This window comes from Rhamphochromis longiceps, linkage group LG1 (genome assembly GCF_057381845.1).
Source record: "Rhamphochromis longiceps isolate RC_006_pf linkage group LG1, R_longiceps_female_GT1.1, whole genome shotgun sequence".
Taxonomy (NCBI): Eukaryota; Metazoa; Chordata; class Actinopteri; order Cichliformes; family Cichlidae; genus Rhamphochromis; species Rhamphochromis longiceps.
This window is the reverse complement of record NC_140557.1, coordinates 28,981,007-29,007,128: the sequence shown is the minus strand read 5'-3', so window position 1 is coordinate 29,007,128 and position 26,122 is coordinate 28,981,007. Positions and strand designations below refer to the sequence as shown.

Sequence of the window (26,122 nt, the reverse complement as noted above, 5' to 3'; positions counted from 1 at the left end):
TAAAAGATTTTATCAATTATGCTGAGCGGAAAGAGGTAAATTTTTCCTCGTTTGCATTTGTCTTCAACTTCTCGTCTTCCTTTGCCATTTCGCTCTCCTGCACCACACCACACCTTCCTTTTTCCTGTGGGAGTGACTGTGCAAAAGCACTGATGGGGTGAGTAATGTTGTGATGATGAACACAGCTCTTTATTTTTAGATTGCTGCATCCTACGGAAACACAGTCTGCATCTTTGAACCTCTTTCTATCAACCCAAATAAACGCCACAAGGTGAGTACCAGCGCCAGCTTTTTAGGCAGATTTAAGGATTTAAATCAGTTTGTAGCAGATTTAATTACACCTTTGTTCCACTAACACTGCATGGTGTGTGTCGCTCTCCCACCACTAACAGCAGCTTAACTATCAGTGGCAAAAGACAGGACAGTTCTTCCTTGATGCCATCACCTACAACCTGGCCTGGGACCCACAAGGTACACAAATGCTTTCTATGATTACCAGATAAAGGCAGCTCCTTCTCCTACCACCCTTTGATTTGGCTGAAACAGCATGTGCATTATGTAAGAGTCACAGTTTGTATGTGGCTCTGCGTAGTGTAGTAGTCAACGTGGGACATGAGGTGTGTAACACAGTGCTTTTGTGTCCTCAGGGAACCGTATCCTAGCAGCAACCGAGCGACTCCAGCTGTGGGCACCTCCACTGACGGATGCCCTGATTGAGGAGGAGGATGGGCAGATGATTGACGACAAGCCCCACCCTGTCCTCAGTGACTGGAACTGTGTCTGGCAGTGCAAGTGCGTTTTGGCTTACATTCTATATACTGTTTTATTAAAAAACAAAACTCGCTGCGTCAGGGTGATGCGCCTTACAAAGCTACCGTTTTAGGATAAATACCTTGACATTTAACTAACCAGTAAATTAAGTGTTGAACAGACCAGATACTTTTTCCCCACCTCCTCTTATCTCTTTTTGTGGAATTGAAGATGTTTTCTTCAGCCAAGTTTGTCTAATTTTAAGTGGAATCTAGAAATTATTTAAAATCCGTTTTGAGAAAGTTGAGGTGGATTTTTAGACCTCTGCACTGAAAAGGTATTATATTTTTGGGTTCTGTGTCTGTCTACCTGCCCCATCCTTTTAAACATGATAACACTCAAATGCAGAAAGGGATTTTCTTCAAATTTGGCACCAATCTAAACAGGAAGGAACTGATTAGATTTTGTTTGTCAAAGGTCACAAAAAAACCCTTTCTGGTCGTAACTGAATTAAATCGTCATCGATGATAACATTAAACAGAAATAAAATTAAAAAAAAAAAAAAAAAAATATATATATATATATATATATATATAAATAACACACACACACAAATGTTCACAGACCATCATGTTCTTCAAAAACACTTTACAACACACAGTGTAATATGATGAGCATGCCCAGACATGGATGTCGGCTGCAACAAGGCAGTTATTCTAGTTTGTGTACCTTTGAGGCAACAGCTGAATATTTTGCATACATTATTTTTTCACTATTACTTTGGAAGTAAACGTTTTTTGGTCATTTTCTCTTATGCAGTGAAGAGTTAATCACTTCATTGTGCAGAATACATTCTGTAATCTTCCCTTTCCCTCATAAAACCTACAGTCAGTTACTGATTATCAAACACATCTGGCCTTACACGAAGACTAGTCTTCTGAGTCAGCAGGCAGTGCCGCTCTCACGCCTTAAGCTGTGTGAGTAGACACAGACATATGAAACCACATCTGTTACTGTCATATGATGACTAACAGAAAACTACGAAATGGTTGCGACCAACAGTACCTTGTGCACAAAGAAACAGACTGTTTCCATGGAGAAGTGGATGTTAAGGGTTTTGCTGACGCTTGACCACTAACCATGTGAGGTTAACTTTTTGCTGCGTTGAACGTGTGAAAATTATGGTGACAGTGTAGGAGCAGGTGAATAAAACCCCACTCACACAGGAATAGAGATCGATCCTTGACCATCTGGCAAACACCTGTGCAAAGGGGGGGAAACGAGTATTTCCCAGAAGGTTGGAAGTGGTTGCTGGGGAAAATAATGGCTGAAGCTCTCAGTTACAGTTGCAGTCCTATAGACCAGCGGTCCCCCAACCCCCGGGCCTCGGACCGGTACCGGTCTGTGAGTCGTTTGGTACCGGGCCGCGAGAGTTGAGGCTCAGGTTTTCAGGGTTTTTATCGGTTTTCAGCGTTATTTTGTTATCGTTTTCATCGTTAACTCTGTTTTCCTGGGTCTTTTCACGTGTGTTATGAATAAATATTTTTTTCGGTACTGGTATTAGTTTTATTTTGTTGTATTTATCCACAACACCTTAAAGGCAAGTCCGTGAAAATATTTTCGGGCATAAACCGGCCCGTGGCGCAAAAAAGGTTGGGGACCGCTGCTATAGACTGCTCAGTGACGTTTTGCTATAGCACTTTCTTTGTGACGGATTTCACTCAACGAGAGCTTTCAATCTGATGGAGCTTCCATTTCCTGCCAGTTGAGAATCTTATTGCCTAACAACCATTGATTGCATTATGTCCAACGTGGTGAACAGCTCTTGAGGAATGTGTTTGGCATCACATGAGAAACCTTAATAGCTGATATTATTTTTGTTTCTTTTTCCTTTTCTTTTAGGACCGCTGCGTCTGTCCACGCAGCCAAGTGGTCTCCTGATGGAGAGTATTTTGCCACAAATGGAAAGGTTAAAGATTCATGTTAACATTTTTTTATAAATGGCAAATTGTTGAAACATTTTTTTGTACCTCAGTTTGCCTATATAATGATTTTCTGCACATGTACAGGATGACTGTTTACTCAAGGTTTGGTATCCCACTACTGGCTGGAGATCCGCAGTGGTGGTCCAGGACCCGTCTGATAAAAAGCCTCTTCCTGTTCACTTCTCCTTTGTTTACTTGGCTCATCCTCGCTCGGTCACTGGTGTGTCCTGGAGGAAGACCAGCAAGTACATGCCCAAGTAAGAAAGCACACATGATCACACACATAATATGCTGTAAACGTGTTTATTTGTCCACTTTTGTTGTGCGTGCTTGTTGTCTTTTAAAGCCAGACATAATGTTTTGGCTATAAAATGAGGTTTTGCCTCCTTTGAGTGATGCGTTACTAGGCCAGAACGATATTCAGCGCACTTGGTTAAAAACGTGGTTCAATAACTGGGCATCCAGCAATAATTTTATTTTAGTCATGGGGTATGCATACTTAACTCTTGTTCTAAGAAATTGTTGTTGAGTCCCTAAAATGTGTTTTGACTGAACATTTTTAATAAAGGCAAAATGAATCAAAAAAAGAACTACTGAAGGACGATTACATTCTTGTGTTATTTTCTAGGGGTTCAGTGTGCAATGTGTTGCTGACATCTTGTGAGGATGGAGTGTGTAGATTATGGTCGGAGACCCTGTTACCTGAAGACAGTCTGCTTGGTGGACAGATCACTGAGAACACACAGTCCTTCAGCTCTAGCCTGCCAGGCCTGGCAGGCAATAAGGACAAGATCCAACATGCTTTGGAGGTACACTTAGTTCAATCTCAGCAGAAATAATTCATAAATGACCAAAAAATGGAATATTTCTCAGAAAGGAATAACACAGACCTGTTCTCTTGCCTTTATTCCTGTGCTCCCTCTCTAATTAGTCAATCCACCACCTAAAACATCTGCGCCGTGGCCGGCGACGGTCCTCTGCTTTAGTGGCACACAGTGAGCTGCTGCCCTCTCAGCTGGGCACACAGGATGCACACACTCACCGCCACATCACTCATCATGCCAATGCCCTGTGTCACTTCCATATCTCGGCCAGTATTAATCCCAACACAGGTAGTGTTTTTTGTTGGACTGGGTTTTAAAATGAATCAATGTGCACATTGAATGGAGCTGTAAACTTAATCTAAGCTTGTGTAATATTTGTGCTCCTGCCATGTTTCTGTCTGTCAGATATCCCATCAGTGCTAGCTGACTCTGCAGTGTTTAACCCAGACGATGGCACAGGTGGCGGAGGCTTTGTGGTTCACTGGCTCAATAATAAGGATCTTAGCTTCACTTCATCCATGGACCTTTTTATGCTGCAACTCCGTAAATTCTCTGAACAACAGCTGGACCAAACTACTGAGGACCCCTTGGATCCTGAAGGATCCCCTATGAAGTTTGACTTTGGTATGACCAGGCTAACAATATATAAGGCTGCTTAAAACCTACCATGTTAAAGGGCACGTGTAAGACTAAATAATTTTTTGTTTTTGTTTGTTTTTTCCAGACCTGGATGAGATGTCTGACAAAGCATCCTCAGAGCAAGGAGAAGAGGGTGAGTCAGGGGAGCAGGGAAGCACCAAGGCATCCTCCCCAGGATCCAGCTCTAGCATGCCTCTGCCTTCCATGCTGCTAGAGAGGAAGATGGAGACTCTGATCACAGAGTGGAACAAGAGCCCAGACATGCTGTTTACCATCCATCCACTGGATGGATCTTTCCTGGTTTGGCATGTAAAATACTTGGACGAATTCAACCAGGGCATCTTCAGACAGGTTCAGGTGTGCGCAAAAATTCAGAATATGAAAAACATTTTTCAAGCAAATCATAATCTCTTTTCCTAAATTGTAACTTTTCTGTTTTAAATTGAATTCAGTCGTTTACTTGCTCGTACACACCTTGCTCACAGCACAAACTGTGTGACTGTTTTTTCTCAAATATAAATTGACTCAGCATTCCTCCAGCTGTATTTGACATTCAGAATATATTTTTTTCATTTTCTCCAATAGAGAATTATGGAGAGTACTCTGCGCTTTATCAAGTTACCCACAGAATTAATGTTAATTAGCAAAAGCTGTTATAACTTACTGAAGGAAGTCTTTGTCATTTTAATAAAGTTAGAGCCCAAGTAATTTTTCACCTAATTTTCACTTTGATATGCAGCGAGAAGCTTGCACTGTAGCATCCGGCTGTCCTAGAAAGAGCAGCACTTCAGCACTCCTCTAAGGAGGACCAAACAGGATATTAAATTTAAAAGGACTGAATTTTGGGCTTCAGCTGCACAGATGTTTACATTTGTTCGAAAATATCCCTTTTGCATTGACTGCAAAAATACAGTAGAGTATGAAAAGACTTTAATGCTCTAATATTAAAACATATCTACACAATACAAGTTAAATACGTGTTTGAGTTGGTTTAGCACAGATGAGTAATCCAAAAGGAATATCATTAGGAAGCTGAATTATTATGTTGATTTAAGGGTTAAGACACTAAGAAAATATTCGCAACTGTTTTTTATTTTCCTCCAGGTGTCCTTCTCCTCCCGTATTCCGGTGGCGTTTCCCACAGGAGATGCCAACTCACTGAGTAAAAACATCCTCATGTATGCCTGCACTTTGACTGAGGGTGTAAGCGCTGGAGTAGGCAAGCAGGGAAGGATAGTCCAACATGTGTCCCACTCTGCTTCAGCCTCAGCTGGCCTTAGTTCTGCTGCTGTGACCTCCCCTCCCAACCCTCACATTAGTCCAGCTGTCATGATGGTCTCCAAGCATGTTGATGGATCTCTTAACCAGGTACGAGGTTGAGGTTAACCTCGCTCTTCTTTCTGAGGGCTTTGCTCACATGTTTTGATAAATTGCCACTTTAGCCCAAGATGTTTCCACAGGCTTGACGCAATTCTCAGACAATCTATCATTTTGCAGTTCACACTATAATTTGATGTTTTTTTGCATATTCTGTTTCCCTCACAAAAAGCTTTGATTCCTCTGTCTGCAGTGGGCTGTGACATTTGCAGAGCGTTCTGACTTCTCCAATGTACTGACAGTATCTCATAAGTTTCGGTACTGCGGCCATCGTTTCCATCTGAATGACCAAGCTTGTCACACAGTGCTGCCGCTGCTGCTGACCTCCTCTCACCACAATGCCCTGCTCACCCCTCCCTCAGCCCCTGGAAGTTTGGAAGGAGAGCAGCCTCCTACCTTTCCCCTACCAAAGGGTCTTCCCAGGTATAGCATGAAGTAGAGGTAGAGAACTGAAGCCGTCAATAATGGGTTTAGTTTGCTGGTGATAGGCTAGTAATTGTAACTGTTATCCATTATTAAGGAAGCAGCTTCGTAATGCAGCTACAAGGACCTTCCATGACCCCAACGCCATCTACAGTGAGCTGATTTTGTGGCGAGTGGACCACATTGGACCCCTGTCCTGCACTGGAGGCGTCTCAGAATTGGCCCGTATCAACTCTCTGCACACCTCTGCCTTCAGCAATGTTGCTTGGCTACCCACGCTAGTACCCAGCACTGTACTTGGTAAATATACCGTACATTTTTATATAAAGCTGATTTTTGAGTTGTTGTTGTTGTTGTTGTTGTTGTTATTAGTAGTAGTAGTAGTAGTATTAGTAGTAGTAGCTTAATAACAAGAATTTTGATTAAGAGGGACATTTTCACTCTTGCTGAGACTCTTGCTGCACTTAGTTATTTTTTTTGTCCAGGTGGCAGGAGGATATTCTCTCGGAATTTCTCAGGAAATACTGAACAACTGTCACAGCTACTCAGTTCCAGCAGTAGCAAACGAATCAGCAGTATGTTCCAGCTTTGCGGTCAAAATGCAGTGTTCTTCTGTCTTATTGATACTGATGCCATAAGTCTTGAAAGGAAAAAAAAAATATACCCTTTCTAATTCAAACCCATTCTCAATCTAGTTTGTCCCGATTATTGCTCTTTGAAGAAGTTTTCTTGGATGGCTCCATTTATGAGTGTCCTTCAGAGTTATGTGCATTGCCCAATATTAAGCCTGCAATCTTTGTGTTGTGTCTAACAGGAACTTACTGTAACAGTGCCAGTGCCTGCTTCGTGGCATCAGATGGTAAAAACCTGCGTCTCTATCAAGCTGTTGTGGATGCCAGGAAACTACTGGATGAGCTGTCAGATCCTGAAACATCTGTGAGTATATATGCACTGTTTTGTTATTGCTCACTGCAATGTGATAGTTTTCATTTAAGGTTTATGTGAATGTATCTGGGTTTTCAAAGGAGCTTGCAAAGAAAAGCGTCTGGACTTCTTTAAGTTGCTTGAAGACGTTTCACCTCTCATCCGAGAAGCTTCTTCAGTTCTAAGGTCAAATGGTGGAGAGTCCCAGATATAAACCTAGTGGGAGTGTCCCCCCACAGAGGGACAAAGGACCCCCTTATGATCCTCTAATCGCCTGAGCCAAGGTGTGAAAACGGCTGTGGGTCCCAATCAGCCAGAGTTTCGGGTGAGCTCATTGTGAAATCTGGCCCCACCTTATCATGCGAATTCCTGAGATCAGATGGCCCAGGATGTGAGTGGGCGTTAAGGCGTCTGGGAAGGGATCTCAAAACTGGATTATAGATGGCAGACAGTTGGTGTCGTAAACCACCACCTCTGTTCAAAGATGGTCGCTCACAGTGGACATAAATGGCTTCTTTCACTCCTCTTTCAAACCATCTGTCCTCTCTGTCCAAAATGTGAACCAGTTTTTCTCCAAGCATAACATCCTTGGATGCATTTCAGACCCAGCAACACGCTCAGACAAAAACTAGTTCACCCGAAAGACAAAACGCCAAAACACAGACTTAACAATGTGGTGTATGCTGTACAGTGCAGCGAGGAATGCCCAGACCTCTACATTGGAGAGACCAAACAGCCACTTCACAAGCGCATGGCACAACACAGAAGAGCCACCTCCACAGGACAAGACTCAGCAGTCCATCTGCATCTTAAGGATAAAGGACACTCTTTTGAGGATGCCAATGTTCACATTTTGGACAGAGAGGACAGATGGTTTGAAAGAGGAGTGAAAGAAGCCATTTATGTCCACTGTGAGCGACCGTCTTTGAACAGAGGCGGTGGTTTACGACACCAACTGTCTGCCATCTATAATCCAGTTTTGAGATCCCTTCCCAGACGCCTTAACGCCCAGTCACATCCTGGGCCATCTGACCTCAGGAATTCGCATGATAAGGTGGGGCCAGATTTCACAATGAGCTCACCCAAAACCCTGGCTGATTGGGACCCACAGCCATTTTCACACCTTGGCTCATCAGGGGGTCCTTTTGTCCCTCTGTGGGGGGAAACTCCCACTAGGTTTATATCTGGGACTCTCCACCATTTGACCTTAGAACTGAAGAAGCTTCTCGGATGAGAGGTGAAACATCTTCAAGTAACTTAAAGAAGTCCAGATGCTTTTCTTTGCAAGCTCCTTTGACTACGATGACCTGGATGACTGAGAACCTTCACAGACCTATCTGGGTTTTCATTACTCACACTGCGGAACTTTAGAATTTGTCATGAGGGACCAAGAATTGAGTTAAAATCAGGCTTATGTGTTGCTTTGTTGGCTTTGTTTGGCTTAAAGGTGTACACCAACCATAAAACAGCAGCTGTCAAATACGCACATTATTCACAGATGTTAACTTTTGCTATAGGCCAGCTTTTAAATAACCTAACAACTATTACATCAGTCACACAGATCCTGAATTTATAGGACATGTGGCCATGTTGTTTTTGAAGCAAAATATGTGTTTTCCTCATGCCCTTATAACAATTTCCAGACTTCATTCCTCTGTACAATATAAAAAATATTATGCAACACTTTCTACCACTCCAATGGTTTTAAATGAAATGCAGTATGATGAAATACAAAGTAGATTATGTGTTTTTTGTGTTTTTATTTTTTCCTTGTATATCTCTTCTTAGAAACTCGTGGGCGAAGTGTTCAATATCGTCAGCCAGCAGTCCACAGCCAGACCCGGCTGTATCATAGAGTTGGATGCTATTACAAACCAGGTTAGCAGCTGCTCTGTATTTTTTCTCACCCACTTCAGATCAATGACAGACCAAAATTCTTGGCATGAACTACTGAAACCTCCTGATCAATAGATATAGTAAACTGTGTGATGCTATGTCCATGTGCCTCCAGTGTGGAGCCAGTACACAGCTGCTACATGTCTTCCAAGAGGACTTCATTCTAGGTTACAAGCCCCAGAAAGAACCAGAAGCAAACACACCAGCCTTTCCACCTGGGGGAGGTATAGCACTCTGTTAAACTCTGTGTCGGTCTGTTTATTCCTATTTTACAGCCCAGTTGTCATTAGATGACGATAATACTGCATTTTACTCTATCCAGATTACCAACCTCCTCCCTTCTCTGAGAAGTTTTTCCTGGTGGTGATCGAAAAGGATCTCAACAGGAACTCTGTTCTGCAGATGTGGCATCTACATCTTAAGTCTGTGCAGGCCTGTGTGGGTAAGTGTTTTGGTGCGTGAAGCAAAGCATTTATAGGTGAAAATGAAAAATAATGTGAAGTCTGCTTTTTTAAATTTAGATTAACTTGTCTCTTCTGATGTGTTGCCTCTGTGTGCAGATGAGCCAAGCCCAGATTACAGCTTCCAGAGCCAGCTGATGGTTCCCAATCAAGTTGTGAATGCTGACTCATCTCCAGAGACGTCTCCTGTCAGACCCTTGCCACGGTCAACTTCAACAGCTAACTTGCAGTCTGCTAGCAAACTGATCCTCAGCTCGAAGCTGGTTTACAGCAAACGCCTTGACCTTCCTCATGGGGTGGAGGTTACTAGGGCGACCCCATCTGCAGGTTGGAATATAAACTTATGAGTATAACCATGCTGTTGTTGCTGATGTGTAAAAACTAGTGCTGTCAGCGTTAATCTCGTTAAAATGACGTTAACGCCATAACCGCATTAACGCGGTAAATCTCCGTTAGCGAGTTAGCGCGGGTCGCCCTATGCGTGGGGCTGCACAGCGCTAACGCATTAACGAGCTAACCTCGCTAACGCGTTGACGCCGTGCAGCTGACAGATTAACGCTGACAGCACTAGTAAAAACTCTTTCTTTTTTCTTTTTACACATAAATTAATGCATCATTTCACCTGTCCTTACTTACTGTAATAATTCAATGCCTGTCGACACAGTATATTCAATAGGTTGTGTGTCTTTATCATTCAGTTTTGAGGAAATTAGTTTCCTGGTGGGTTTAAATGAAAGAATATGCTAAAGAAAAATCTTCTTAAATTTAATTTTGTCTCCTCTTTCTACCAGGACATCTGAGTTCCTCCTCTATTTACCCCGTGTGCCTGGCTCCATACTTGATTGTTACAACCTGCTCTGATTCCCGAGTGCGGTTCTGGCACTGTGCTGTGGAGGGTGATGATGGGAATGGTATGGATGGCGAGGACAACCGGGTGTACCGCTGGGAGCCCTGGGCTCTGATGAATGAAGAGGAGGACAACAACAGTGCTGTGTGTGTGTCAGGCCGGCCTGTAGCTGTGTCGTGTTCTTACATTGGCAGGCTGGCTGTGGCTTTCAAACAGCCACGACAAGGACAGGTAGGAAATTAGAATTTGGCTTTGTATTTGTATTGTGAATGTATTATACCACAAAAAAAACTAGCAGCATAGAAATTGTGTAAATTACCTTGAAGTGTAAGAAAAATGCAATAAAAATGTAAATTGGGCAAAGAAACATCATTTGGCTGGACCCTGGACTCTCCCATTAATGCATACTAATGCCCTGTGTCAGCATATTATTTTACTTTTATGTAAAGTGGAGAATGATCAAGTTTTGCATTTGGGCTGCATCTACAAATGATAAGCATTAGTGAGAAGGGATTAAAAACTAGCTAGATGTCACTGAAGTGAAAATAAGTTCAGGTTTAACATCAGCAGTCTGGCTTATAAGCAAGTCTGTGTATTTAGTGTCAAGGTGCATGTAAAAAGTATTAAGAGCCTTACTGTCTTACTGATTTGTCACAGCAGTCATGTTAAATCAAACGGTCTTCTGTTGTCCTCAGAGTCTAAGTTCCATAGAAGACTTCTCTATGCATGTGTCCATCTACGAGTGTGAGTCTACTGGTGGCTCAGAGTGGGTTTTAGAGCAAACTGTCCACCTGGATGATTTCGCCAGACCCTCTTCCACCCTGGATCCAAGAGTCAGTGTGGACTCAAATCTCTTTGTCTACAGCAGGTCAGGAACTATTACGTTTATCATATTCTGTCAGAGTAAGTGTTTTGCTTGTATGTCTGATAGGTTATTCATTTTCTTCACCTCAGGTCTGACTTGTACATGAGCAGAGACCATAGCTCACCCAACATTAAGCACTACGTGCACTTGGACTGGCTGTCAAAGGAGGATGGATCGCACATCCTCACTGTGGGAGTGGGCTCCAACATTCTTATGTATGGCCGTATCTCTGGTGTGGTCAATGAGCAGACGAGCAGCAAGGAGGGTGTGGCTGTTATCACCCTTCCTCTAGGGGGCAGTATCAAACAGGGGATCCGCTCACGCTGGATTTTGCTTCGGACCATTGACCTCCTGTCATCTGTGGATGGCACCCCATCGCTGCCGGTCTCCCTTTCCTGGGTAAGGGATGGCATCCTAGTGGTGGGCATGGACTGTGAAATGCATGTGTATGCACAGTGGCATCAGGACAAGAAGCCCGGTGAGGGAGAAGAAGGCAACCTTTCATCAGCAGACATAGCCGGAGGTCAAAGCACAGTGTCCTCCTCGATCTTTGAAGGGAGGGCCAGGTCAAAGAGTGTGTTTGAGGGGAGTACTGCAGTAGATGAGGCCCTTCGTGCCCCGGCAGGACTTCAAGAAGGAGGACTCTTTGAAGCAGCTCACTCGCTGTCCCCAACTCTTCCTCAGTACCATCCAACCCAGCTGCTGGAACTCATGGACCTGGGCAGAGTTCGGCGTGCCAAGGTGAGTCCATTTCTACCTCATTCAGTAGTGAAAACATCCAAGTGAAATCTAGTGAGTTTTTATTCAGTGTTTTTTACACGATTTGATGCGGATTATCTGATTTTAATAAAGTCTTGGTCTTTTTTTGTGTGTGTCAGGCCATCCTCGCCCACCTGGTAAAATGTATTGCTGGAGAAGTCGCTGTGGTTAGGGATGTGGAGGCAGGTGAGGGCGGAGCCAGGAGACATCTGTCTCGGACAATCAGCGTTACTGGCAGCACAGCAAAAGACACCATAGTGTCGGGCCGTGACGGAGGCAGGGACTACACAGAGATCAACTCCATCCCTCCCTTGCCTCTGTACTCCCTCATGTTGGCTGATCTAGACACCTCTTATAAAGGACCTGAAGAGAATGCTAAGGGAACTAAAGGGACTGATGGTGAGGCAGCCCAAAAGTCCACAGAGGACCAGTATGCTGACCTCTTCCAGGTAGGAAGAGTTGAGACTTGAACAGATTTTGTTGTTAAAGGTTTACCTGCACGTAAGGACTTTAAACTCTTCTCTTCCTGCATTAACAGGTGCCAACAGTTACCACGGATGACTTTGTAAACTTTGCCACAGATAAACCAGAGAAAAAATCCCGAGTTATTAACCTCTCTCAATATGGGCCTACCTATTTTGGACCAGAACATGCTCAGGTAAAAATGAAATAAAAAATAGGCTTCCCTTTACATAAAAATCTACTTATGGAGAAGTAATATTTGTTTATCGGTTCTCTGCTTCACTTGCTTTCTTCTCAATTGTGTCCAGGTGCTGTCCAGTCACCTCATGCACTCCAGCCTTCCAGGCCTGACCCGCCTAGAGCAGATGTTCTTGGTGGCCTTGGCTGATACTGTTGCAACCACAAGTGCTGAGGTCGCAAGCTCCACTGATCAACAGTACACAGGTCTGTCTAGTTTGTGTGTGTTCCAGTCGTACTTATGATATGTACAGGAGACTGTGTACAATATAATACATCTGACATTTGGCATAAACACTGTATTCCTTAAAAAGAAGTCATAACAGCATCCTTACTGATATTGCACTGCTGCAGTAAAGGTTGATTACATATTTTTAGCAAGCAGATTGGTTCTAAGTCTTGGTATTTAATTGAAACCTAGCAAATCGGTCCAATATTGCATTAAAGTTAAATAAATGTTTTTAACAAACAGGAAAGGAATACTTTTCTTGAGTCATTCGCCAGCTATCAAATCTTGGTGGTTAAACTGCTCCTTTCTCTTTTTCAGTATCTTTTGCCTTTTTTTACTTCGGTTTTTCGTTCTTTTTATTTAGTCTTTTGTGAGGAAGACATTAGCAGGTTGTTCCTGTGCTAAGTAAGCAGAGAAGAGGGTAAGAAGGTTCAAGGACTGGAGACCTATTGTGTGACAGGATCACATGAACTCAAGTGATACTTGAGTTTAAAGGTCTTTGCCCTCTTGTTGAGTGGTCTTTGGGGGGAAAACTGATCAACTGCTGGTATTTGTGTAGGTGGCGAGGCTCTTGATGAGTGTGGACTAAGGTACCTGCTCGCCATGCGTCTTCATACCTGCCTGCTCACCTCTCTGCCCCCACTCTACCGCATGCAGCTGCTCCACCAAGGTAAAGTACTCTGCTCATGGTGCTGCTGCTGTGAGACGAGTATACAAAACGTTTTGTATGACAGTTATGGGGTATATTGCTCCTTTCACTATCCCTATTATTCACTATCCCGATCCAACTATCTGCTTCTATTGCAGGCCTCTCAACGTGTCACTTTGCATGGGCGTTCCACTCAGAGGCAGAGGAAGAGATGCTGAACATGATCCCAGCAATGCAGAGAGGCGACCCACAGTGGTCTGAGCTCCGGGCCGTGGGTGTGGGTTGGTGGATAAGAAACATCAACACTCTGAGGAAAATGGTGGAGAAGGTACCAGAATAAATATGCGTATTTATATACATAAAAATCAAAATGTAATGCTGATTACAATGCTGATTGTTGTAAACCTGCTCAACATTTGGCAATAAACCCATTCTGATTCTGATTATGGCAATATCTGCCTCAGTTTCTAGGTGAGTATATGAACTAGAAAAGGAAACTTACCATCCAGTTTACTCTGTAATGTAATTAATTTCCTACAGGAGTTTTCCATTTCTAGTAAATAGGAGCTAGGAACAGCTAGGAGTTACTGTAAAGACTTTATGAATCAAAGCAATTGGTAAATATTGATAACTCTTTAGAAATAACTAAATAACGACTATTGCTTGTTTATAATCAGTTGGGAAAAGCTGCATTCCAGAGGCAAAATGACCCTTTAGATGCTGCCCTGTTCTACTTGGCCATGAAGAAGAAAGCTGTCCTGTGGGGACTCTTCAGGTTGGACATTTTCTCTAAACACATAATTAATTTGAATAATTTTTCCAATGTTCAGAACAAGAGGTTTTAAGTGAATTTTCTTACTAAAGCAGAATGGATACCAAACTCTGTGGCTTTGTTCTTTCAGGTCTCAGCATGACGAGAAGATGACTCAGTTCTTCAAAAACAACTTCAGTGAAGACCGCTGGCGAAAGGCAGCTCTCAAAAATGCTTTCTCCCTACTGGGAAAGCAGCGCTTTGAACAGTCGGCTGCCTTCTTCCTGTTGGCTGGTTCCCTCAAAGATGCCATAGAGGTTTGAGGACTTTTAATAGTGCACAGACAACTTACTGACGCTGTGTTTACTCCAGTAGCATATTTCAGCGTAACTTGCAGCAGCAATATCATAAAGTCGTCTCTCTTTAAGGTGATATTGGTACAGAAATATGTTGATGACAGAGTGGGTCTTCAGCCTTTAAATCACAAAAGAGAAGCCTAAATTATATAAATAATAAGATGCATAACAGTAGCACATAGTCTTTGTTGGCCTAGATTTTTCTCAACACACAGTCAAAATATACAGATGGGCAGAAAAGGAAGTGTGAGTTTCTGTTTGTACCTTGCAGAAATCTTTAACTTTTTGCACTTGGCTTGTTATTTCTTTAAAGAAAAAAACCTGCACCGTTAACTCATCACGCTGTTTCATGGTGTTTAGGTATTGCTGGAGAAGATGGAGGATCTCCAGTTAGCCATGATAGTAGCAAGGCTGTATGAGGCTGATTTTGAGAATTCATCCACCTGCCAAGGCCTCCTTTATGAGAAGGTCTTGGGCTGCAATAGGGACGGGAGTGGTTACCACTGTTCCAGGTTGCACCCCGATCCGTTCCTCCGCAGCATAGCCTACTGGATCATGAAAGACTACACGCGAGCCTTGGACACATTATTGGAGCGAATCCCAAAAGAGGACGATGAGAACCCTGGTTAGTTGGTTGAAGACATTTTAGTGATTTTTAAACGGCACGTTCCATTGTGCATTATTCATGTTGTTTTCACCTGAAATAAATATTTTCTCCCTTTTCTTTCCATTTTTGTGCATCAGATGTGATGGTTAAGGCTTGCAACCCTGTGGTGTTTAGCTTCTATAACTACTTAAGGACACACCCTTTGATCATTCGCCGCCACTTTGCAAATCCAGCGGGCACAGCAACAACAGTAGGCCTCACTGCTGAAAAGAGCAGCGCAGATGAGATCAACCTCATAGAGCGCAAACTGTTCTTCACTACGGCCAATGCACACTTCAAGGTGAGTCCATACTAATCTAGCTATTTACTCCAATCCAGTTCTCTTGATGGAGTTGGGAACTTGTACATTATATGTGTAAGTATAAATATGTAGTATAAAGTGAGGCAGTTACAATTGAAGTAAACTTTAAAATGGTAAGGACAAGAGTAAAAGATTAGTGAAATCATCGCCTTCTGACACAACTAGCAAAGAACATTTTTAGTCTATAAATTCAAGTGCACTTTGTTGCTTGTGCCTGTAACTGATGATCAATTTTTAATGTCCAGACTGCTTCCTCTGAAATCGCAGGACTAGGGTAAACAGGATAGGGTGAAACCATGATGTTCATGAGCTTCATAAATAAATCACAAACACAGCAAACAGCTTTACACAAGAATCAACTTCCACTATCAAAGGATGCAAAATTTGTTACACGCAGTTTACTGCAGTCGCATACAATTTTGCAGGGAAAGAGAAAGAATATTTTTGCCTTGTAGTTTAGCAGAAATGCAGTAATAAGTCATGATATTGTTGTTGGGCTCGATCACAGAACATTATTGTATTTTTGCTCCATGAAGATCTGCTGAATTTGCTCTCTTTCTACTCCTCTAAAGGGAAATGAAATGTAGCAGTGTTATAACAGGAAAAAATAGACTGGAATAAAAACTATACTTGGAGGCTCTCAATTACATGTTGCATTAACCCAGCCAGGATGTCATTGAGTGTGAAATGAAGGAAATTAGATAAGCTGTAACTAAGAAACTAACATTTTTGCTTGACCCACCAGAGTTTGTGAATTTAGGATTCAGATTTAGGCCTTAGCTGTTGCTGTTTGATGTCATACCTTTTACATAATCATCATTGTAGACAAAAAAAATCCACTTTGTTACAATAAGAAAGATAATTGTAATTTATCACTTCCATCCCCCTATGTATCATTCTGATAACTACAAAAGCATGCATGCCGAGATTATATAACAAAAGTTCATATACATATTATATAATCTCTGAATCTTGTAGGTGGGCTGCCCAGTTTTAGCTCTGGAAGTACTTTCCAAGATCCCCAAGGTTTGCAAGAAGTCTGGCTCATCGCCTCTCAGCAAGGCTTCATCCAAGGCCAATTTAAACACAAGCCAACCCTTGGAAAATGGCACTCAGGGAGGTTTGGACTGGGGCTCTCCAGCAGCACCGACACAGGCCTGGGGAGGAAATGATGGCACTGGTGGGTTGGACTGGAGCCAGCCTATGGTGAAGGTAGAGGAAGATGAGCTGAAGCTGGACTGGGGAGATGTCAAGGAAGATGATGAGGATGAGGACGATGGTGGTCTGACCATGAAGAAACCAGAGCTGGAAACCGAAGGAGAGGAAGGTTCAGGAAAAGGCAGCCAGAAACTGCAAAGAGAGGACTCACAGGTAGCAATAATATCTAGAATCTCCTTGAGTAATTGTGGAGATCTCAGATTTTATTTTATTGTGTTTTTTTCCTTTGGTTGCACAGTTAAAATACCAAAACAGGAAAAAAAAATAACTTCATTTTGATGTTGTATGAAGGCACATCCTTGTCTAGTTTCTTTACTGTCTTATCTGGCATATAGGAGACGACAGATACAAACCAAAATGTTACATTTAAAGGATTTTTATTTGGAGTTAACACATCAAAGAAGACCTGCCTGAACACTCAGCAGGGAGAGAATAATGTTTATTAGGATATGTAATTTAATCGTTATTATAATAAAAAACAATTGTGAGGGTTCGACTCTCATTCAGATGTAGTGTTCTTGAATGAGAAAAGAAAAACATGTTTTTTCTGGTGGGGTCTTCTCCAAAAGGTGGAAACTTGCAGCAAAGGTGTCAGAGAGTGTTTTTGGGCTTGATTTGCAAATTGGGTCGGCCCCAAATATAAAATTCAAGGCTACAAAGCACGGTCTTTGTCCTTTAAGTCACTCGCATGTATTTCAGGGCGAGTCGGAGGTCGACGTGATAGCAGAGCAGCTGAAGTTCCGTGCCTGTCTGAAGATCCTCATGACAGAGCTGCGTACATTGGCTACAGGCTTTGAGGTGGACGGAGGGAAGCTCCGCTTTCAGCTCTACAACTGGCTGGAGAAGGAGATAGCAGCCATGCATAAAATCTGCAACTACAAGGTCGACTTTAATATTATTTGATGTTGTTTTAGCCTATTTTAAAAACTGCTGAATGTTTCTATAAATGTTTTTCAGTTCTGGTTCATTGTAATTTATTTTATTTTATTTTTTTTACCATAAACGTTATCAACTCAGGTGGAAGGAAAGGAGGAAGAGTCAGAGGTGGAGCGTTGGGGAGAACGCTCAACATCGGTGGACATATCAGATGACGTATTGGAGCGAACAGACGCCGGAGCCTATGAGCGTCATCAGATGGAGCGCCGCCGGCTTCAGGCCAAACAGCAGCACTCTGAGAGGCGCAAGGCATGGCTGAGGAAGAACCAGGCCCTGCTCAGAGTGTTTCTATCCTACTGCAGCCTTCATGGAGCCAAGGGAGGCGGAGTCACCTCTGTTCGCATGGAGCTTCTGTTCCTCCTGCAGGAGAGCCAGCAGGTATGCATGCACCTTTATACATATGTCATTATATATGTTTGTTTTTTATTAGTACAAAACAGTTTACAGAGAAGGCAAATTCACTTTTTGTCATACTCTGTAGGAGACCACAGTGAAGCAGCTGCAGTCCCCTTTGCCTCTGCCTACTACACTGCCCCTGTTATCTGCTTACATTGCCCCCACCAAGACAGTCATAGCCAACCCTGTTCTCCACCTCAGCAATCACATACACGACATCCTCTACACCATCACACTCATGGAGACCCCACCACATCCGGACATCATGGACGATCGGGTCAGTACTTTAAAAACAAATCTCTAACTTCATTTTAAGATGACTGAAAGTCTTACTGTCTGGTTGTTCAGTTTGGGGATGAATAATGAAAAGTGATGTTCATGTTTTTAGGTGAACGCTCTGCACACGCTAGCAGCATCTCTGTCTGCTTGCATCTATCAAGCACTCTGTGACAGTCACAGCTACAGGTAAACACGTGCATTGCAACAGATCCAGAAACCAAAACTGGCTTCACATTACCCTTGTGCTCAAAGTATGCGCTCATTGCTATTTAGTAGTTGAGAACTATTGTTTTTGATGCTGTGCTTGTGTAGCTTAGTCTGACTCCAGGTCTGTTCAGACATTTGTATCTTTGAGTTTCACACTATGAAAGAAGAATAAATATATTTAACAAAATGTTGAACATGCATGTTTTGGGCTGTTGTGACTTTATCGTTTAATGTTTTGGTTGCGTTGCAGCAGTCAAACAGAGGCCAACCAGTTTACAGGGATGGTTTACCAGGGCCTTTTGCTCAGTGAGAGGAAACGACTCCGCACAGAAAGCATTGAAGAGCATATTACTCCCACCTCTGCACCTGCACAGTGGCCAGGTAATAAGACCTCTTACTTTGCTACCCAGTGGTGTATTTGGGGAGTTGGTTTGATTCTGACTGAAGAGAGGATTTGGATTAGAATATAATAACACATTTGCTCTAATTTGTAGTTTTACAAAATGAAACTGAAGTCATATTTGAGGATCCTCACAGATGCATAGGATGGGGAAAATGGCTTTCTGTGTAAACATCAAGGACAGTATTTTGTGAAAATGTGAAGAGCAGGACGAGAGAGAGCAGAGCAAAGCAGGCAGTCTGTGTTTATGCAGAGAGGCAGATGGTGTTCTATAATAGGAGCTCAGTGGCCTCTGGGAAGGAAATGGAAAGAAAGAGACTGATCACGCCATCCTGAAAAGGTTTCATAAATGGGTTCTCGATGGTGCTGAGATGGTGTTTTTGTTTGCCTGTGGAAGTTATTTGTGTAAATTAGGGGGTAATCTGTTGCACGTTTATCACGTTGGATGTGCTTCCCCTCTATGCAGGTGTGTCGTCCCTGATTTCATTGTTGACATCTGCGAGGGACGAGGACCAGCCAAAGCTCAGTGTGCTCCTGTGTGAAGCTGTTGTGGCAGTTTATCTTTCCCTGCTAATCCATGGCCTGGGCACTCACAGCAGCAATGAACTCTTCCGCCTGGCAGCACATCCCCTCAATAACCGGGTGTGGGCCGCAGTCTTCGGAGGAGGGGCCAAAGTCGTCATTAAGCCAAAGAGGCCTGAGGCTCCACCAGGTAAAAGGACAATTTGGTAGTTGGCGATCTAAAACCTTTATCTTTACCATGTCAACATTGTTCATGGTTGTAATTATTTGCCTTTATCCCTTGATTCAGCACATGAAGTTGACCTTTTTCCTCCCACGTCTGTTTTCCCTTTAACATCTCTGATCACTTCCACTTTTGGTATTATCGCATAGATATTTACTTAGCACTGTCCTGTTGATGCTCCTAACATGCTGCTGCTACTCGTGTGTAGCGTCTTGTGTGAGTGTGCCCTCTGCCCTGTGTCCCAGCACCAGCTGATTTTGAGGCAGCCAGGCCAGAGGAGTCTCAAGAGACAGGAAGACCAGAGCAGAGCAACTTCACCTCAAACCCCACTGTCACCCCTACTGAAACCCAGCGCCCTAAACGTCCCCCTCCTCCTGTTTTAAGGGACGAGGGGGTGGGCACTGTGGTATCTGCAGCTAACACCAGCTGTGAGTAACTGGGCTGGTGGATTGCAGTGCTGGTTTGCAGAATTGCAGTGCATGGTAAATGTAAAGGTTTGCATTGTTGCAGCTGCTTGAATGACCCACCACTCTATCGTGAAGCTACTGCTGAATGAGCATTACAAACAAAACAAAACAAAATCCACTACTGTTATGACAAGCCAACAGCTGTGTGTGTGTTTGTGTGTGTGTATACTGCATTGCATGTACATGTTGTAACGTCCTCTGTGCTCATTTTGTGTCACTGAAGCACCAGCTGGGCCTAGCAACGAGTATTCAGAGGCCAATGCTGAGCAGCCCACTATATGTGAATCTGAGACTAAACCAGGTACACTTTCAGAGGCTTCCTGTAGCGTTCAGGCTAAATATCTACTTGTGTGTTGTCCAGATTTTAGAATGAAATACAACCACAATTCAAGAAAACCACTACGGTGCTGTGTTAAATCTAAACAAAAACAGAATGTAATAATTTACACATTTCTTAAACCTATATTTTATTTACAATAAAACACAAAAACCCTACCAGATGTTTAAATTGAGATATTTTACTCTTTCATGAAAAATATTTGCTCACTTTGAATTTGATGACAGCAACAAATACCAAAAGTTGAAGCAGGGTGACAAAAGGCCTGAAAAGTAACATTTTGCAATTAATCAGGTTCATTTACAACATGTCACTAACATGATTGCTTTGTAAAAAAAAAAAAAAAGAGCATCTCCAAGAGCTGAAGATCATCGGTCCTCTTCAGTGTAAAACTTTTAAAATCTCATCATCTACTGTCCATAAATTCAAGAAAATTCATAGATTCAAGGAACCTGGAGAAATCTTCCCTGTGCACAAAGGACAAGGCCGTTGCCAGAGAATGCAACACCATTGTCTTCTCTGGATCAAACTTAATTTCAAATGGACTCAGACAAACTAGAAAAACTGATCTGTGGTCAGATGAAATTCTTTTTTTTGTTAAAACATGGACGCACCATCCTCCAGACTAAAGAGGAGAGCGCTCCGTTCAGAAATGATATGGAACTGTATTAGTACCTATGGAACTAGCAGCTTGCACATCTGGAATTACACCATCAGTGCTGACTGGTATGTACAGGTTTTAGAGGAACATGTGCTCCCATTCAGATTAGTTTTTCAGGGAAAGCTTTGCAGATTTCAGCAGCTGCATTCCCATATCAGATAAGAATGGGACAGCATTCCTCTCCCAAAAGTCCAGCAGCTGCTCTGCTCAGACAGTCCTGACTGTACAGATTAAAATAAGGTTGGATCCTGCACAGTGGGTAAACATGGCCCTGCCCCAACTGTTTTGAGACATGTTGCTGCTATCAAATTGGGAACGAGTTAATATCCTTCTTAAAATGGTACTTAATCTCCCTTCAAATGTTTGATATGGTTTCTATGATCTACTGTGATGAAAACAGATTAGCAAAAATTGCATTTTGTTTTTAATTTGCATTTTACACGGCATCCCAACTCTCTTGAAACTGGGATTGTATTTTGAAGTAATGCAAATGGAGTTGGTGTACGTAAGTAATTTGCAGTTGAGTTAGTTACTGCATTATAGATTTATACTAGCGCTTGTGTGACATGATTCAGGTGTTTGTCTGTTTATTTCAAAAACTAAGCCATTCCCAAAGTGCTCACAGCTCTACTGTGTCACTGTTGGCTGAAATTGACACTGTTCATCCATATTCATCAGGCCAGAGTATACCGTGCTCACATTGTGTTTGTGAGGGAGGAAGATGGGGACTGGCATTTAGACTCCACATCTCTAGAGCTTGAGGCAGCTCTGAGCAAGGCCAGGGGCCTTTTGAAGAGCTCCTTTAGAGGACAGGCCATCTTAAATGCCAGCCTGTTGATAAAAATCACTTGTTAAAATTGTCCTTTTGAGGGCCGCGGCAAACCTGCATGCATGCCACAGTCACACAGCTTTAGAGAAAAGGTACATGCTGATGCCCAACTGTCATGTTCTAATTAACTCATTTTAACCTTAACATACTGTAGTTGCCAGTCTCATCCTGTTTGCCTATTAAGTGCTGTGGATATGAGGAAATGCTTAGCACATGATCGCTGAAGAAATTTGCCATCGTTTGATGTGTTCTTTGTGCCCACACATGAAATATTCGCTGATTCTATTATGTAATGGACTGTGCAGTATCTGTGTGTCTAACTGCACTGTCTACTCTGGTTTGTGTCTTGTCTTGTTTTGTCTGGTGCGATACCAGAGATGGTCATCCTGGATAATGGTGCAGGTTTGTGTACTAGCGAGTGTTTCTTGCCCTGTGCTTACATCCCAAACGTGTGCTTTTTGTGCCTTTTTGTATTTCTCCTTTCCAAAAGTGTATGACGTGTCATTTGTGACTGAAGTTAGGTGCAGACAGGAGCCTCCTTTCTCAGGTATTATGTGTTTTATGTAGGATGTGGATGCAGTACTTTTCCTCCGGATCTATTTCTTTCTTCTTTTTTGGATTTAAAGTGATGCTGAGTTTCAGCTGATCTTCAGCCTTTGTATAAAATGCAGCACACTGCAGACCTCTTTTCAAATTGTCTTGTGTTTGAAATATACCATTTCTTCATTCTTCTTCTGCTACAGTGGCTCCCCCTCAGCCCCCAGCAGAGGATGTGGACCGATACAGACGCAGATTCAACATGAGGATGCTGGTTCCTGGACGCCCTGTAAAGGAGACACCTGCCACGCCACCTCCTGTTCCCGTTGAAAGACCCACCTACAGGGAGAAGTTCATTCCCCCAGAGCTGAGCATGTGGGACTATTTTGTGGCCAAAGTAAGAGAGTAAAGCTGTCAAACTGAATCTTTGCTTCAGATTTAAGGTTTAAAAAAACAAAACAAAACAATATACATATTTAAGCCTTTCATTTACTCTTTGCTGATCATTTCCCCTCTCAGCCTTTCCTGCCGCTGTCAGACAGCAACGCCCTGTATGACTCAGACGAAAGCGGTGCCGAGGATGACGAAGATGATGATGACGCCTTCCTATCTGACACACAGATGACTGAGCACTCTGACCCCAACTCTTACAGGTACAGCCAGCCATGCTTCTTTCTCTTTATTTCCTCTGAGACTCATTGAGGTTCATATTTTAATTATTTGTGTGTTTGTGGGTTATGTAGCTGGTTTCTGATCCGCCTGGTCATGGTGAAACTGGCTTATCACAATGTCAAGAACTTCATTCCTCTCACTGGCCTGGACTTTACAGGTACATGCTCGCCAAAAGACCGATCCTAAACGCCTCTCTAAACGTAAGCGATGCATTCTTTATGAAGGTGCATGGAAATATTTTAGGACATTTCAACAATAATTTGTTAATCATATGGAATCCACAGATAAACGCTTCATAGCTTTTTGCTTCTGAATATCAAATTTGTATATGTGTTTGTGTCACAGAGCTGCCAGTCACGTCCCCTCTGAGCAATGCTGCCTTGAAGACTTTGGAGACCTGGGAGCAGCTTCTGTTGGAGCGAATGAATACGTTTGATGGCCCACCTCCCAACTACATCAACACTTACCCTACTGACCTCAGCACAGGAGGTGGCCCTGCAATACTGCGACATAAGGCCATGCTGGAGCCTGACAACACACCCTTCAAGTGAGTATTACATCATCTATATGTAATTTTTGTCTTTGTACTTACAGCAGATAAATAGATAAGGCCTCAGTAGCACAGATGTAGACACCAGTTAGTGACCAAAGGTTGCTGGGGGGAAAAAACAGTATTCTCTCCGAACAACTCGCTAACTGCTCACAAGTGGTAGTGAAATAAGTGTAAATCGACTGGAAATGGAAAACAAGTTCCACCCTTAGAAACATATTGGTTTCAGCCAGAAGGCATAACTTGAATTTTGAAAATGGCTGTTCTTTCTTTCCAGATTCACATCACATTTCTTCAAGCTTTCGTGTTTTTTCAGGCTTTACTTGCTAAAGATTGCTGGCAAGTGTTTGCAGACAAGACAGTTTTCTTCCATGCAGACTACAGGAATTTGTGTTACTCTGTTAGTTTCTTTGCTTCTGATTTTTCAAAGTGACAGTCACAAACAGCCTGTTTGTGATCACCTTGTTTTCATCCACTTTTTTTTTCTTTAGGACAAGGAACCACCAGTCCTTTCCAGCCCGACGTCTGTGGCATTTCCTGGTCAAACAGGAAGTTCTTCAGGAGACATTAATCCGTTACATCTTCACAAAGAAAAGGAAGCAGAGCGAGGTCGGCACATGGCATTTAATTTTTGTTTTTTCCTTAGATGAAGTTTATAATTTCTTTTATGAATTTTAAGTACTTGAACATCACATTAGTCAGCAACTATATTATGTTGGTTTTTTCTTTTATTCTTTTTTTTCCTCCTCATCTTAGTGTAACACATGATTGTCATAGAAAATTTCTGAAGTGGATTTGCTGACATTAGCCCAGGTTAACCACACGTAAAGACACGACGCCTATAAACAGAGATTTATGATCCTTGTAGGCATCAAACAACTAGCCCTACCAAAGTGAAGTATCCGAACAGTTTTTACAAAAATAACATATTTTATATGCCTTTTAATTTAACTTTAGTTCTTAGTGTGCCGCATGTCCACAGTAGGTTTTCCCTTAAAAATGGAAAACGGTATCCAGATGCTCGGTTGTCCAGATATTTTTTATTTTTTTCCCAGATCTTTTCTTTGGAATATTTTTGCAGTCTATTAGTTGGAAATGGCAATTTGGTAATTTTTTTTAGTCATGTATCTAAATTCATCCCTTGATTTTTTTTTTTTTTTTTTTTTTTTAAAGCACCGAGTGAGCATTTTTATCACTATTAATATTTTTCTTATCTTTGCTTTGACTCCTTTAACATATAATCAAGTATAAGATGGTTCACTGCCTTCTGTGATGTCTGAATCAGTCACTTTTATGACAGACTGCCAATGCAGCTCGAGCTTAAAAAAAAAAACCTCCTATAGATTCTTGTCCTCATGCCTAGTTAATAATTAAAACCTTTTTCGCTAACTGGAATAACATCATGTCAAATTCAGCTGTAATAGTAAGATGTCTCCATACCTGCTGCAACATGTCTGACTTACTCCCATTTTATCACCAAGTATACAATATCCTGTCAGCTTTGTTAATTTTTTTCATTTTCATTTCATGATTTATTTTTCTGTTTGTGCATGTGTGTTGTGTCGTGCTGTGTTGGTGTGTCCTGTGTCTATATTGCCTCTGTGTGTGTGTAGTCTGTAGAGAACCATACGGACCGTATAAGCCCACACTGCAAAGCAGGAGCTAGCAGTTCCTATAAGGTAGTATCATTTACTGTACCAGCCCAGGCCCTGGCTCTGTCTGAGCATCTGTCTATCTTTTCTGTCTGGGAGAGTCATTGCGAAGCCAAGCTTGAAGGAGCAAGTGCATTAAACACTAAAAGAAATCTTGCACCAGTTGCACAGGGTTTGGTTTGCAGTTTGTTTTGAGATCCCGCCATGCTGGGGTAAAGCACTGCATGTCTCCTCTCTAGCTTGGCCTGATAGTGACTGCTCTGGTAATTTTTTGGCATAAAATCTACTCGAAGCTCTATGGCTTAGATCTAATGTCTAATCTCTTCCTCTCACTGGGACACTTATCCACTCACATAACCTCATATCCAAACCTATCAATAACTCATCTCCCTGTGTAGCTCACATCCTTTCTAGCTGGACTGATTCTGCAGGACTCAAAATCACATAAATGAGATAGCACACACTTTAAACCTACTAACTTGCATGCTCACTGTCAGGGTGTGGTGGCGAGGCTTTCTAACTGGAGGGTGTCAGCCCAGAAGCTCAGTAGTCATACTTGTCAATATTTTCTGTTTTCTATCCTACTAGAGGGAAATTAAAGTCTATTTATTTTTTAAAAAATCTCCTTCATACCATTAATCTGACCCAGGAGAACCTTATTTTAGTGTTTCTCTCTTCAGCTTTGATGTTTTCCTTTTCTTTTTGTCTTTTCCAGGTGGAGGCTGATTTGGGCTACCCTGGAGGAAAAGCTAAAATCATCCACAAGGAGTCTGATATAATCATGGCATTTGCCATAAATAAGGTCAGTTGTGGGTGTTAACTTGTGTAAAATAC

General features: G+C 42.3%; 1 protein-coding gene across 6 annotated transcripts in view; it reads left to right on the top strand.

Annotated features, from left to right (window-relative positions):
• Window positions 1-26,122, top strand: part of dmxl2 (Dmx-like 2) — a 41,495-nt gene that overhangs the window by 8,846 nt on the left and 6,527 nt on the right. The window contains exons 3-47 of one of the 6 annotated variants that reach the window (XM_085405034.1): window positions 200-271; window positions 393-471; window positions 648-792; window positions 2,653-2,719; window positions 2,820-2,992; window positions 3,364-3,544; window positions 3,667-3,847; window positions 3,965-4,183; window positions 4,284-4,555; window positions 5,303-5,566; window positions 5,769-5,998; window positions 6,096-6,298; window positions 6,813-6,934; window positions 8,711-8,800; window positions 8,934-9,042; window positions 9,141-9,260; window positions 9,379-9,606; window positions 10,071-10,357; window positions 10,822-10,994; window positions 11,081-11,732; window positions 11,870-12,199; window positions 12,289-12,408; window positions 12,521-12,656; window positions 13,238-13,348; window positions 13,486-13,655; window positions 14,005-14,102; window positions 14,230-14,395; window positions 14,795-15,059; window positions 15,179-15,381; window positions 16,381-16,773; window positions 17,320-17,502; window positions 17,638-17,934; window positions 18,038-18,229; window positions 18,341-18,417; window positions 18,689-18,819; window positions 19,305-19,550; window positions 20,274-20,351; window positions 22,253-22,279; window positions 22,621-22,811; window positions 22,934-23,067; window positions 23,158-23,243; window positions 23,432-23,633; window positions 24,128-24,245; window positions 25,250-25,315; window positions 26,004-26,090. In XM_085405034.1, the coding sequence (XP_085261160.1) occupies window positions 200-271; window positions 393-471; window positions 648-792; window positions 2,653-2,719; window positions 2,820-2,992; window positions 3,364-3,544; window positions 3,667-3,847; window positions 3,965-4,183; window positions 4,284-4,555; window positions 5,303-5,566; window positions 5,769-5,998; window positions 6,096-6,298; window positions 6,813-6,934; window positions 8,711-8,800; window positions 8,934-9,042; window positions 9,141-9,260; window positions 9,379-9,606; window positions 10,071-10,357; window positions 10,822-10,994; window positions 11,081-11,732; window positions 11,870-12,199; window positions 12,289-12,408; window positions 12,521-12,656; window positions 13,238-13,348; window positions 13,486-13,655; window positions 14,005-14,102; window positions 14,230-14,395; window positions 14,795-15,059; window positions 15,179-15,381; window positions 16,381-16,773; window positions 17,320-17,502; window positions 17,638-17,934; window positions 18,038-18,229; window positions 18,341-18,417; window positions 18,689-18,819; window positions 19,305-19,550; window positions 20,274-20,351; window positions 22,253-22,279; window positions 22,621-22,811; window positions 22,934-23,067; window positions 23,158-23,243; window positions 23,432-23,633; window positions 24,128-24,245; window positions 25,250-25,315; window positions 26,004-26,090 (7,974 nt within the window). Of the gene's footprint in view, window positions 1-199; window positions 272-392; window positions 472-647; window positions 793-2,652; window positions 2,720-2,819; window positions 2,993-3,363; window positions 3,545-3,666; window positions 3,848-3,964; window positions 4,184-4,283; window positions 4,556-5,302; window positions 5,567-5,768; window positions 5,999-6,095; window positions 6,299-6,812; window positions 6,935-8,710; window positions 8,801-8,933; window positions 9,043-9,140; window positions 9,261-9,378; window positions 9,607-10,070; window positions 10,358-10,821; window positions 10,995-11,080; window positions 11,733-11,869; window positions 12,200-12,288; window positions 12,409-12,520; window positions 12,657-13,237; window positions 13,349-13,485; window positions 13,656-14,004; window positions 14,103-14,229; window positions 14,396-14,794; window positions 15,060-15,178; window positions 15,382-16,380; window positions 16,774-17,319; window positions 17,503-17,637; window positions 17,935-18,037; window positions 18,230-18,340; window positions 18,418-18,688; window positions 18,820-19,304; window positions 19,551-19,828; window positions 20,012-20,273; window positions 20,352-22,252; window positions 22,280-22,620; window positions 22,812-22,933; window positions 23,068-23,157; window positions 23,287-23,431; window positions 23,634-24,127; window positions 24,246-25,249; window positions 25,316-26,003; window positions 26,091-26,122 lie in introns of those variants that run through there. The other 5 variants (XM_085405031.1, XM_085405016.1, XM_085405010.1 and 2 more) reach the window with 5 other exon arrangements.